General features: G+C 54.7%; 1 protein-coding gene across 1 annotated transcript; it reads right to left on the reverse strand.

Moving 5' to 3' along the window:
* Window positions 1–5,094: 5,094 nt before the first annotated feature.
* Window positions 5,095–11,552, reverse strand: Bsg (basigin (Ok blood group)). Its single transcript, XM_075975614.1, has 6 exons — window positions 11,307–11,552; window positions 6,642–6,798; window positions 6,448–6,530; window positions 6,226–6,365; window positions 5,817–6,118; window positions 5,095–5,596 (listed from the first exon to the last, which is right to left on the reverse strand). Exons 1-6 carry the CDS (start codon window positions 11,371–11,373, stop codon window positions 5,533–5,535), a joined length of 813 nt encoding a protein of 270 aa, XP_075831729.1. The 5' UTR covers window positions 11,374–11,552; the 3' UTR covers window positions 5,095–5,532.
* Between the last annotated feature and the right edge of the window lie 1,873 nt (window positions 11,553–13,425).

Consider the following 13,425-nt stretch of genomic DNA (forward strand, 5'->3'; position numbering starts at 1 on the left):
ATCCAGGCTCAGCTCCTGCCTCTGCGCTTCCCCCCCCCCCCCCCGCCCCGCCCCTGGCTATCCACTTCACTCAGGCCTCAGCTACATTCTACCCTCCTGCTCTGGGGAGACATTGGCTCCTGGAGGGTCCTAAGCTGTGACCCGAGCCAGGCGACACCAGATCTGGCTCTAGATGCCCAGCAGCTTCACAGAATGGGGAGGATTGTATAATGGGGGGGGGGGCAATACAGGGGAAGGATAGCTGAGAGTTGGTGGGAAGACAATTTTCACGCAGTGGACTCTTGGGCCTTCTTGTGTACCCTCTGGGCTCCTTAGATTCTCCTGTCCTTCCCCCATCCCGTTTCCCTTGACCTGCCTAAGTTCATCTATAAATCCCCTGACCACTCTTAGACTCTTCTGATGCTTCTGGGTCCCCTTCAGACTTCTTTAGATCTTCTTAGTTCTTCCTAGGTTCTCCTGAACCAGAGGGTCCTTTATGGGTCCTCAAAGTCCCTCCAGCCTTTACCATTTCTTGCCTGAATGTCACAGGATGGAGATATGACTTGTGCCTGCTTACAGTAGGTATTCATGGTGTCAGGGGTGTGCCCTGCCAGCTTCATGTCCTCATCTGACACAGATGGGCTGCCCTGACCCTGAGGACTCCAGAGATGCTCCTGAAACCCCTCTGGCCTCCACTTTAGAATATTAGAGTTAACAGTGCCAGGCTGTGTCCCGCCCCAGGGCACATGCCTGTTCCAGATGGAGGGGGATCTTTTATATTCACCCTGGGAAGATGTCAGCTGGGCAGGTCGCCAGAGCCCCAGGGCTTGTGGCTGAATGCAGGGGAGGAGGCAGCTCAGCAGCAGGCTGTCAGAGACCCTGCCATACTAGAAGACCGCTCTACCAGTCCAGAGGTCACAGAGAGAGTGCTAACACTCAGGGATCTCGGCCTGTGTCTGCACTTGGGGGTCTTGTTGATCTGCTGTGAGTCTGCAATGACCTGGCTGCTGGTCCTGCCCACACCCGTTCTCACACCTGCCCCAGGGGTACCTGGCTCAGGGCCACCATCTCACTTGTGTGTACAAATGTGTGTGTACAAGCCAGAGGCCAATCTTCATTCCTCAGGAGCTGTCCACCTTTTTAAACTATCGAGCTACTTTGTTTTTTGTTTTTGGATATATTTATCTTATTTTATGTGCATATGTGTGTGTGTACCACATGCGAGCATGGGCCTTAATGAGCCAGAAGATGGTGCTGGCTCCCCTGGAACTGATGATACTTGGAACTATGGACTGTTTGCCACCATATGGATACTGGGAACCAAATCCAGGGTCCCCGCAAGAACAATAAGTGCTCTTAAAGCACCCAGGCTTCTTCACTCCAGTTTCTCTGCAAATTGTTTTATGCCAGGTATATTGGCCTTTGTCTGTAACACCAGTCCTTGATAGGCAAGTAGATCTCTGAATTTGAGACCAACCTGATCTACATGGTGAATTGCAAACCAGCTAGCACTACTTGGTGAGACCCCGCCAGTCAATGTCTGAGTGTAGTTGTGCACACCCTTAATTTCTTTTTTTAAAATATTTATTTATTTATTATGTATACAATATTCTGTCTGCGTGTATCCCTACAGGCCAGAAGAGGGCATCAGACCCCATTACAGATGGTTGTGAGCCACCATGTGGTTGCCGGGAATTGAACTCAGGACCTTTGGAAGAGCAGGCAATGCTCTTAACCGCTGAGCCATCTCTCCAGCCCGCACACCCTTAATTTCATCTCAGCCCTATAACCCCCCCCCTTCATCTCAGCCCTATAACCCCCCCACTTCATCTCAGCCCTATAACCCCCCCCACACTTCATCTCAGCCCTATAACCCCCCCCACACACACTTCATCTCAGCCCTATAACCCCCACACACACACTTCATCTCAGCCCTATAACCCCCACACACACACACTTCATCTCAGCCCTATAACCCCCCCCACACACACTTCATCTCAGCCCTATAATCCCCCCCACACACACACTTCATCTCAGCCCTATAACCCCTCCCACACACACACTTCATCTCAGCCCTATAACCCTCCCCACACACTTCATCTCAGCCCTATAACCTCCCCCCCCCACTTCATCTCAGCCCTATAACCCCCCCCACACACACACTTCATCTCAGCCCTATAACCCCACCCACACACACTTCATCTCAGCCCTATAACCCCCCCACTTCATCTCAGCCCTATAACCCCCCCCACACACACACTTCATCTCAGCCCTACAACCCCCCCACACTTCATCTCAGCCCTATAACCCCACACACACACACACACTTCATCTCAGCCCTACAACCCCCCCCCACACTTCATCTCAGCCCTACAACCCCCCCCACACTTCATCTCAGCCCTATAACCCCCCCCCACACTTCATCTCAGCCCTACAACCCCCCCCACACTTCATCTCAGCCCTATAACCCCCCCCACACACTTCATCTCAGCCCTATAACCCCCCACACACTTCATCTCAGCCCTACAACCCCCCCACACTTCATCTCAGCCCTATAACCCCCCCCACACTTCATCTCAGCCCTACAACCCCCCCCATACACACTTCATCTCAGCCCTATAACCCCCCTACACACACACACTATCTCATCACCTTTTGGAAAACAAATTGATGACCCTAGGAATGTGATCATTTGTTCCAAGGGTTTCTGTCAGCCTTCTCTCATCGTCTCATCCCCAACCCCTCTGCCCACCCTCCCAGCAGTAACCAGTCATTTCCTATTTAGGATTCCTGGGTGTTTTGAATGGATACAGAACTAGGCCAGGGAAGGGGTGGGATAGTAGGGAAGCTGGTCCCAGCAGCAATCAGCAACCAAAGTTGAACTCCTTGGCTGGCAAGATCTGGACAGTGGGCTTCCAGGCCTGAAGGGTAAGGCTCCCCAGGTTCTTTCTGATCCACACAGCCCAGCATCTGCCTATTAAGCGGAGGAGGGGCTCTGTGTTTTTCTTTGGTCTCCTCCTGATCCTCCTGTCTGCTTCCGGAGGGCTGAGGTGACATGCATGCAATGCCATGCCAGCCTTGCCAAGATGCTCCTCCTGCAGACACCCCGGATGTGGAACAGTCGGTTCATAAGGAGGCCTCGTCTCTGATGGACTTCATGGAGTAACCTTTACCTCAGTTCTGCTACTCTGCTTGACCTCCTTTGCTGTTCCTTCCCTGGGCCTTGGGTTCCACAGCTGCACGATGGAGTCCAGGCAGGACAGCCTGGCCCTCCTGCCCACCAGCATAGCATCCTTACGGGCTACGATTGGGCAGAAGAGGTGAACCAGGAGCTGCAGAGGCACAGGCAGCCCTGTCTGCCTGGAGCAGAAGTGAGCAGCCAGCTGCTGGGCCCCTGTGGGCTCCAGCTGTCAATAGGCCTTTGTTTTACCAAGGCCCTGGGCACCGTCTCCTCCTGCCAGTTGGGGGCTGGGACCCCTATGACCCTGTGGCTCCCAGGGAGGACCCCAGAGGCCAGTTTCAGATCATTCTAAATGTTTGACACATCGTCCTGTGCCCATCTCTGAAACGGAGCCTGCACTATCCTGGGCCGAGGGATGTTCAGCTTTAGTTGTATGGACAAGAACCTGGATGATGTGGGGTATGTCCCCTGGAACACTGCTTTGAAGGGGAACCCTCAGAAAGCCTCACTTTTTAAACCCTCACTGTGCCGTTTTTTCTGGATCTAAGTCCCACAGGCTTAGGGCCCCGGAGGAAGAGAGCACAGGGAGTGGGGCTGCACCTGCAGCTGGGGGCTTGCTTCACAGACAGAACCCCAGGCACACCATAGGCAGGCAGTGCTGAGTGGATATCCTGGGCTTCTCTCTAATGTCCATGTGGACACTTGCGCAGGCAGAACGGACTCTCCCTGGGGAGGTAGTATCAGGGACACACGAGAGCAAAGTGCCCAGGTATATCCAGTTGCAGGTGCGCACTGCAGATATCCTGGCCATTTTTAGTTGCATGGTTCTGGGAACACAGGTCTTATCAGCGGGACATTGCGCAGCGCCCTCTGGTGGCTGGAAGGCAGGACTCCAGTTCCAATTTTTACCTGTGGTTCCCTGAAAGGACTACCAGTCCCCAAGGAACCCAGCTTTCCCTGAATGCCACTACTCTGGGTCACACTCCGCTGGGACCAAAGCTGGCTGCAGGGTCCCATCTCTCTGGAGCCAAACTATGCAATAACACCCTACATACACACCTGTCCTGACCCCTGCCCAAAACTTAGGTGTGAAAGCCAGCTTGGCTTGAAGCTACCTGTCCATCCTGTGGATCCAGCAAGTACCCAGGCCCCGCCCATCTCCCACAACCCAGCACTTCCTAGAAAGTGGGTGTCCAACAGCTGGATCAGTACTAGGCCAGAGGGCAGCACAGGATGTCAGTGTGGTCAACAGTACCCTCAAGAGGCCAGCTTTTCTCGGATACCCTAGGGCAGTGTGGCCCTCAACCCCTGTGCAAGTCAAAGGGCCCTTTCACAGGGGCGGCGTATCAGATAGCCACACTCTGATTCAAAACAGTAGCAAAATCACTTAAGAAGAAGCAATGAGTCTGGGCGGTGCACACGCCTTTAATCCCAGCACTTGGGAGGCAGAGGCAGGCGGATCTCTGTGAGTTCGAGACCAGCCTGGTTCCAGACCTAGTTCCAGGACAGGCTCCAAAGCCACAGAGAAACCCTGTCTCGAAAAAACAAAAAAAAAAAAAAAAAAAGAGAGAGAGAGAAGAAGCAACGAGGGGCTGGAGAGATGGTTCAGCGGTCAAAGAGCACTGACTGCTCTCCCAGAAGTCCTGAGTTCAATACCCAATAACCACATGGTGGCTTACAACCACCTATAATGAGAGCTGGTGCCCTCTTCTGGCCTGCAGGCAGGATACTGTATAAACAAATAAATAAATCTTAAAAAAAAAAAGCAATGAAAATTTTATGGTTGAGGTCACAACGAGGAACTGTCCTAGGAATGACACCCTTCACTGTCTACATCCTAAGCCCTGATCAACTACACCCCTCTCCAGTCCCCGATGGCAACACTCTCTCCTATTAAGATGAGCTCTTGGAACCCCACATAGTGAACACACACATGGCGGGGTAGGTCTTTATTTGTGGGGTCCCAGCAGGCCCAGCCATGTTGTCCATGGTGGGGATGGGCTGTCCGATACAGGGACCAGGTGGTAGCTCCCTCCACCAAGAAGTCGGAGCTTACCCTTGTCTCTCCCTCATGGCCAAGGGCAAGGCCCCATTCCCCCACTCCATGGGGCTATCGCAACACGCTTAAAAAGTCAAAAACAAAACCCCCTAAGGAACAGATTCTCTATATAGAAACCTTGTTTAGTTTAAACTAGAAACAGGGGTGCTGTGGGCAGCTTGCTTCTTCCAGGTGGGCTTTCTACAAGGTGAGGCTGTCTTCACCCAGGTTGGGGTGGGTAGGCTCGGGTTGGGACAAGATGGGACACAAGAGTGGAGGTAGACACTGGCTGGGGTCAGGTGTCCAGGTGCCCCACCCCCGCCTGCTCTGCCACTCAGGTGGCATTCCTCTGGCGTACACTCTTGTCCTTGTCGTTCATGTGATGCCCGCTGCCCTTCCTGAGGAAACAAAAAAAAGAGCTCAGCACTGAGAGGCACAGGGCCGGCTGGCCTCAGCCCCACTGGGAGGGGAATCTGGCCATTGTTCCAAGAATGGGGACCCACCTTCCCGGAACCACCGAGGCCCATGAAAAGATGGGTGCAACACTGAATGCTGCCCCCTCCCCCATTTTTACAGGACAGCAGCGGCTCCCCGGAGCACACAGTAAGCTGGACTTACAGTGGAGCAGCACCAGGGTCATCCTCGTCCAGGGTCTGGTCTGGCTTCCGTCGCTTCTCATAAATGAAGATGATGGTGACCAACACCAGGACCTCGGCCACGATGCCCAGGAAGGGCCAGAGGGCGGCCAGGCGGCTCCGCACGCGCAGTGTTATCCTCTCTTGGACGCTGCCCTGGTCGTTGGTGGCGTTACACATGTAGGTGCCAGGGTCGCTGTCGATGTCGAGGTTGGTGATGGTCAGCTCTGTCTTCTCCGCTGTGGATATCACGACGTACTTGCTCTCGGAGCCATTGGTGATGAGCTGGGGAAGAGGGGCTCGTCAAGGTCTGCTGCAGCCTTTCCCGCATGGTCCTCCACGGCCCTCTGTCCCTGTCATCTCTGAAGCCTCATGTCCCACACAGCCCTCACCTGGTCCCCAGAGTCAGAGGTCTTAAACCAGGTCCACTCGGTGATAGGAGGGTGGGAAGACTCAGACTTGCAGACCAGCCTCACGTTCTCCCCCTCACTGGAGTGCTCTGACTTCTTTCCCACCTTGATCCGAGGTGGCCCTGTGAGGACAAGGCGAGAGCCTGGTGCCCAAGCTTGCAGACTGCCCCTGCCCACGCACAGCCCTCTTGGCTCCCAGCTTACCCTCCACATGGATGTCACCCCTGCCCACGGGCTCGGGAAGGAAGATGCAGGAATAGTCCCCAGAGCGGTCATCTGTGTCCACGCTGTAGGAGGCAGAGTGGTTGAGGTAAGGAGCCCACAAGTATGGTGGCCCCCTCCCGACACAGGCTCTGTGCAGTTCACAGGGCCCTGGTCCCCGAGAAGCACGGACTCACATGTACTGCATCTTCAGGTCAGGCAGCGTGTCCTCCTGCAGCACCTTGCCATCTCTCATCCAGCGGTGGCCAACCACGTCGACGCTACTGCTGTTCAAAACGCAGGTAAGGTATGTCTTGGAGTCAGCATCACGGACCGAGGTTACGATGGTGCCCGCTGAGAGACCACAGAACAAAGTCAGCTCAGGAGCTAAGGGGCTCAGCCTACACTGTCCCATACCCACGAGGGCTGCTTTTGGAATCCCAGTGGATGCACCCTGCAGCCCCGACTCCTAGGGCGCGCGTCCCACTAGAAATCCATTTCCAAGGCAAGGCACGGCACTCGCTGCCCAAGACCCTGCCTGCTGCTCCCAAAGCTATGGCTTCAGGGGTAGCACCAGGCCCAGCTCCCCACATAACAAAACCGTGTGGGTGCCTCATGTTTCCTTCACTTAGAACTAGAAACCAGTCCCCAGAAGGTTCTGGGGAGCCTGCCACCTGACGCAACCCCTCAAGTCTGCAGCAATCAGAGTGAACACTTGGGCAGCAGACCCCACCCCAACTAGACAAACACCAGGAGGGCAGTGCACAGACAACAGGATGGGAGCCCAGGGTCCTCCTATGGGGGACAGGACCAGTTTGCACCCAGCAAGGTGACAGGGATGTCCCCAGGTAGGGCAGAGCAGCACCTGGTTCTACAGAGGGAGCCAGGGTTGAGCGGCACACGAGGTAAACACAGGGAACAGGTGCCCTGGCCACTCACGTTCAAGGACCACCACGCTTGCTTGGGCACGGACCCATTTGACCCTGGGTGGCTGGGTCAGGTGGTTGCGGTCAGGGTCACTGCTGGCCCGGCACTCGTAGGTGCCTGTATCCTCTGCGGTGAGCCCATCCACAAACAGTGTGCTGGCTGCATGCTGGCGGTAGGTGGCATGGATGTGAACGCGGTCCAGCCAGGCGCCATCCCAGAGCTGGGAGTAGCTGTCGTTTGCATCATTCCCTTCAAACCACCACTGGATCTCAGGGATGGGGCTGCCCACGGCCTCACAGTGCAGGACCACACTGCCTCCCGCCCACTGCTCCTGAGACAGCGGCGCCTTGAGGAAGCCAGCTATGGGAGAGGGTTAGTACCTATCACTACAAGGGAGGGAAGACAGGGAGGAAGGACAACCACCAGGGCCTACCACATGGCCTGGTCTGCGGCAAACTCAGCAAACACCATCTCCTTTCAGCTTGTGGGGAGAAGTAAGAAGTTAGGTGGAAAACAAAACACAAATGGCTGGGGCTGGGCAAAGGTGGCTGCCACCAAGTCTAAAGTCCTGAGCTCAACCCTCAAGACCCATGTGGTAGAAGGACTTGTGCACAATCCACAGACACACAAATGTAATTTTAAAAGGAAAAACAGAAAACAGGAGCCAGGTGTTGTGGTTCACCTGTAATTCCCCCACGTGGGAGGTGAAGGCAGGAGGGCTGCAAGGAATTTTGAGACCAGAAGGGACAGTGGTTAAAGTTGTCTCCAAAATGAAAAAGTAAGACAGGACAAAGGGACCCAGGACACTCAGGTCCTTGCATGCCTACACAAGGCATGGATGTGGATGTGTCTGAAGGTACAAGCATACGGGTTTGGACCCTGAGGCCCTGTATTGGGAGGTGGGGACCAAAGTAGGTACCTGTCACCTAGGTGGCCCCAAGGCACACACAGTTAGTAGCTCTGACGGTGAGCCGGTTTCCTAATAACCTACATTCCAGAGCTGAGATCTCCTAGACCTCTGGGCAAGTGGGTGTGGCAAAAATGAGGGTAGGAGAGGCCACAGCCTGGCCATTTCCCTTGGTTCCCTTCCCTGCCCACTACTCCAGGATGTCTCTATCAATATCAGCTTACCTGGGGCTGCTAGTCAGGAAAGACAGGTGCCCCCAGGACCACAGCTCCAGCAGGATTTCTGAAGAGGCACTGAGAATCGTCCATCAGGAACATGGCTGCCATGTTCCAGGGACCAGCTGAATGGCCACAAGGCAGGCCATTAGGACCCACTAGGTAGTCCTCAATCTAGTCTCAGGGATGCAGGAAGGCCTGTGGTATTCCTGGCATCTGTCACCGACCTCCCCAGTGTCTAGACACAGGTGGGGTGTAGACCTCTTGAAAGGTACCATCTACTCTACTTAGGCGTGACCAATAACTCTGATCCCAACCTTAGGAGCCTCCACAAGGGCCTCTGAGAAGTCAAGCTGGAAATCTGGCCACGTGATCTGCAGCCCGCAGCTTCCAGCCGTCACCTCGGTCTAAAAACAGCGCCATCCTCCCTGCCCACTCTCAGCAGGGTGGGAGCAGGGCCAGACTGGGCCATGGGTAAACAAGCCAGCACTCCAGGGTGCAGGAAGAGGGCACTACTCTGAAGAGCAGCCCATACCCAGTGTCCTGCTACCAAGGGCTGACCCAGGCTGGAGGCTCGTCACCTGAGGTGGTCACTGGGAAAACAGGTGTACTCCAGGCTGTGTGGAACTGTAAGAGGCCCTAGTGTCCAACCCAGCCTCAGACAATCAGGAAAACAAAACAGGAATGCCCATGCCACACAGGCCCTGGAGGTAAAGCCCCGCCCCATGTGCAGCAGACAGTGAAAATGGCGCATTGCCTGACCTGAGCCCTGCCCAAGCTGTTTGACTGTGGGGCTGTTCCCAGGAAGGGCTGGGACCTGCCTGCAAGCTACACTTTGGGCTTTGCAAAATTGCAAAGGTCTGCTTAACCCCAGGCAGGAAGCCACTGGACCTGTGCCCAGGGAGGGTGGTGAACTCCAGCCAGGCTCCCCATCCGGGACAGGGTAGTTTATCAGCTGTGTCCACCTTGCTGGGGGCAGCTATCTGCACTTGAGAGCCAGCCTCATGGGGCACCTCAAGATGTTTTGATGACGAGGAAGAGAGACTGGGAAAAGCAGGTCAGGATTAACGCAGGGCACTGCTGCCAGGCACAGCCCCCTCCCAAATCCACTGCTGTTAGGGATGGCAGCCATGTGCCCCAATTCTCCAGCAGAGTTTGGGTTCTGCCCTTTGCCTGCTGTCTGGAATAGGCAGGAGGAGAGCAGCTCACGTGCTCCAGGCCTGCCACACTGCCTTCCAAGATCAACCTTGCCGTGACCTTGAGCACCAGCCTTCCCTACCTTAGGGCCTCAGTTTCCCTTTTGAGCCCCAACCAGGCAAAAACCCAAGGCTAGAACAGGCCAGATTCCAGGGCAGGAGCCAACTGAGTGTGCGGGGCCTCAGCCACCGGGAATCTCGTGCAGAAGGATGATTCAACAGTCCCCAGACCTGTGAAGCTTCACTCCAGGGGCGTCCCAGCAAGGACCAGGGAGAGTGACTACAGCCCTGGACTACAGCAAGCCTGGGAGCTCACTCCAGCGAAAACGGGGACAGCTGGGAACACCTGAAGAGACCTGTGAGACTTTCACTCTCAGGAACTCCCCACCCAGATAACACCAGGGGCACAGGCAAAGCTGTCCCCTACCCCATGGCCAACTTACTCTCATTCTTCCAGATTCCCCAAAAGTGTCGTAGCCCTGAACTCAATAAGTAGATACATCAATGTGGCACCTGCCTCAGCTCCATCCCCCTACACTGTTCCCAAGACCTCCCCTCAGGTTGTCTCCCTACCTTTCCCCCTGGGTGAAGATACCAAGTGTTTGGTTTCCATTATCCTCACATCACCACAACCTCAGAGACACTGCCTCCCCAATTCCCACACGATTCACTGCCAACCACAGGCCCAAACGTGGAGACATCGCTCCCGGCCCCCCAAGTTTAGATACACTGAAATGGTAGCTCCTTTCACCCTAGTCCCCTAGCTCCTTGGAGGTCCCCCAAACCTTTCCGGAAAGGCTTCCTCTCATCTACCCTGATCCTCCAGAGTGGCAGATCTAACTTCTAAATTAGGGACTGTCATTCCTGCCCTGTTCCTTGAGCAGGGACACCAAGACTGCAATTCCTTCCACTCCCAGGTCCCCCAAACTTGGGATCATTTCCCGACGTGTTCTCTAGGTGGGGACCACGGTGGCAGCTTCCTCAGTCCCCAGGATAACTTCCCAGCCCTGTCTTTCAAGTGGGGGTACTATCAGCGTGGTGATTCCTTTTATCCCTGGGTCCCTAAACCAGGAGGTCGTCAATCTCCGGGGTCATCTCCCAGCTCAGTCCTGCTACCCAGGTGTTAACAGAGATAGCTCTGCCCATGACCACTCTACTTCAGAGGTGTTGTCCTCAGGGTCGCCTCTTTCCCAAATCCCCAGGGTCACCTCCCAGCCCTGTTCCGGGAGTGGGGACAGTACGGCAGTTCTCTCCACCCCCAGTTGTCCCAAATCTGGGGTCATTTCCACTCCTGTACTCCAAAACCTCGGGATTACCTCCCAGCCCATGCCCAGGTGGGGACTACCGCAAGGTGGCGGTTCCCTCTACGGGTCCCCCAACCTTAGAATGTCTCCCCAGAGCTCCAGACCCCTAACCTTAGATTTGTCTCTCCAGGGCCGCATCCCCATGATCACCTCCCTCCACCCTGTCGCCCAGCCCAGGTTGGGGGTCAACTCGAGGGTCACCCACAACCAGTTATTCCTCGAGCAGGGAACCAAAGCTGTGGCTCCCTACACCACCGGGTTCCCCCAAATCTGGGACTCATTCTAGGTCCCTGACCCGAGTCCCAGGTCTTACCCGCCGCAGAGGCACCTTGGCCGCCCAGGAGCGCAAAGCCTAGCGCCAGCAGCAGCGCCGCCGCCATGTCGACTCCTAGAAGCGCGACCCCGCTGCGGCTCTATAAGAAGGACGGGAGGGCGGGACGCGCGCACGCGCGAAAGCACGCAAACACGCACGCACGCACGCGGCGTCGCAGGTAGGGCGTCCGGCGCTCAGCACGTACTCAGCAGCGGCCGCTCGGTGGGGGTGGGGAGCGCTGGCTCTAACCACACAGGCCACACCCACGACGGGGTGGTGCCGGGTCCTGGGCGGCCTCTGGTGGATTCAAGTTTTTCTCTCTCTGTTTTCTCCTTGTTTTTCTTTTTTCTGTTTTGTCTTTTGAGACAGGGCCTCTCCATATGCCTTTGGCTGTTTTGTTTTTGTTTTGTTTTGTTTGTTGATTTTCAAGACAGAGTTTCTCTGTAGATTTTGGTACCTGTCCTGGGAACTAGCTCGTGTAGACCAGGCTGGCCTCGAACTGACAGAGATCCACCTGCCTCTTCCTCGCGAGTGCTGGGATTAAAGGCGTGCACCACCACGCCCACTCTCCTTTTCATTTAAAAAAAAATTGTAGTTGATCTGGGTTGTGGTGGTGCACGCCTTTAATCGTAGCAATTGGGAGGCAGAGGTAGAGGGATCTCCGAGTTTGAGGCCAGCCTGATCTAGAGTGAGTTCAAAGAGCCAGGGTGGTTCCACAGAAACACCTTATCTCAGAACAAAGCAAAAACCAACTGTGGGTCTAATTTGCTCCAGAGTCTGAAGTCTGAGGCCAGAGGATCGCTTACACTGGAGTTCAAGATCAGCTAGGCAACACCTACCAGGCTCTGCAGCTCCTTTGAGTGTACGCACACTCTGCCAGGAGCTTCGGAAATGTCCGGGAAGGACACAGCCACGGACAGAGGCGATGGCGATTACAGGAGCCTTGTGTTACTTTGGGCCTTGGGACCCACTTACACTCAGCCTCAGCGACCTCTCGGAGGTTTGGGGGCCTCAGGACTGCTCAGAATCCCCAAAGCCTTCATGGAGAAAGCCTTCCAAGTTACGTGCAGAACGAGGGCCAGGGCAGGGGAGCTGCCAGCTGGCATCAAAGGGCCTTAGGGTCAAAACAAACAAGGTCAGGCCAAGTGTGGAATTCCTAACCCCCTACTTGTCCAGGCCTCTGGGAAACTTAAGGTTGGCCAGGAAGCCTGGGCCTGTGTTTACACAGAGGAGCCCAGCCCCCTCCCAGGCTTTTCTGTGTCCTCTCTGACCCTACATGGCCTGCAGCCTCCTGAAGTCCTTTTGCCTGACTCTGTCCTAGCCATCTGACCTCCCAAGTCCACCTTCTAGAGCAGCCTGGATTAGCAGATAAAGCTGCTGCATTCCTGACATTCCATCCAGCACCCGGGAAGCCAGAGAATCAGGAGTTCATGGGTTTGAGGCCACCCTGGGCTGCATGAGATGTGTCAAAAACAAAAATCAGGGGCTGGAGAGATGGCTCAGAGGTTAAGAGCACTGGTTGCTCTTCCAGAGGTCCTGAGTTCAATTCCCAGCAACCATATGGTGGCTCACAACCATCTGTAATTTGATCTGGTTGCCTCTTCTGGCCTGGAGACAGAACACTGTATAAATAATAAATAAATAAATTAATTAATTAATTAAAATAAAAAAAAGAAAAACAAAAATCAAACCAAACAAAAACAAAAAAGCACCCCTGAGCAAAGGGAAGGAGGGATGGAGAGATGGCACAGCTCCTGAAAAGTACTGACAGCTTTATCTCCCCACACAAGCAGCCTGCAGCCATCTAATCTGATACCTGCTTCTGGCCACCTCAGAAACAAGGCACACAAGGGTGCACAAACATGCATACAGGCAAAACACTGTGCACATAAAATGAATGAAATAGCCGGGCGGTGGTGGCGCACGCCTTTAATCCCAGCACTCGGGAGGCAGAGGCAGGCGGATCTCTGTGAGTTCGAGACCAGCCTGGTCTACAAGAGCTAGTTCCAGGACAGGAACCAAAAGCTACGGAGAAACCCTGTCTTGAAAAGTTAAAAAAAAAAAAAAGAATGAAATAAAAAAAGAAGAAAACAACTAAACACAAACTAATCAATGAAAT

This window comes from Microtus pennsylvanicus, chromosome 6 (assembly GCF_037038515.1).
Source record: "Microtus pennsylvanicus isolate mMicPen1 chromosome 6, mMicPen1.hap1, whole genome shotgun sequence".
NCBI classification, from domain to species: domain Eukaryota; kingdom Metazoa; phylum Chordata; class Mammalia; order Rodentia; family Cricetidae; genus Microtus; species Microtus pennsylvanicus.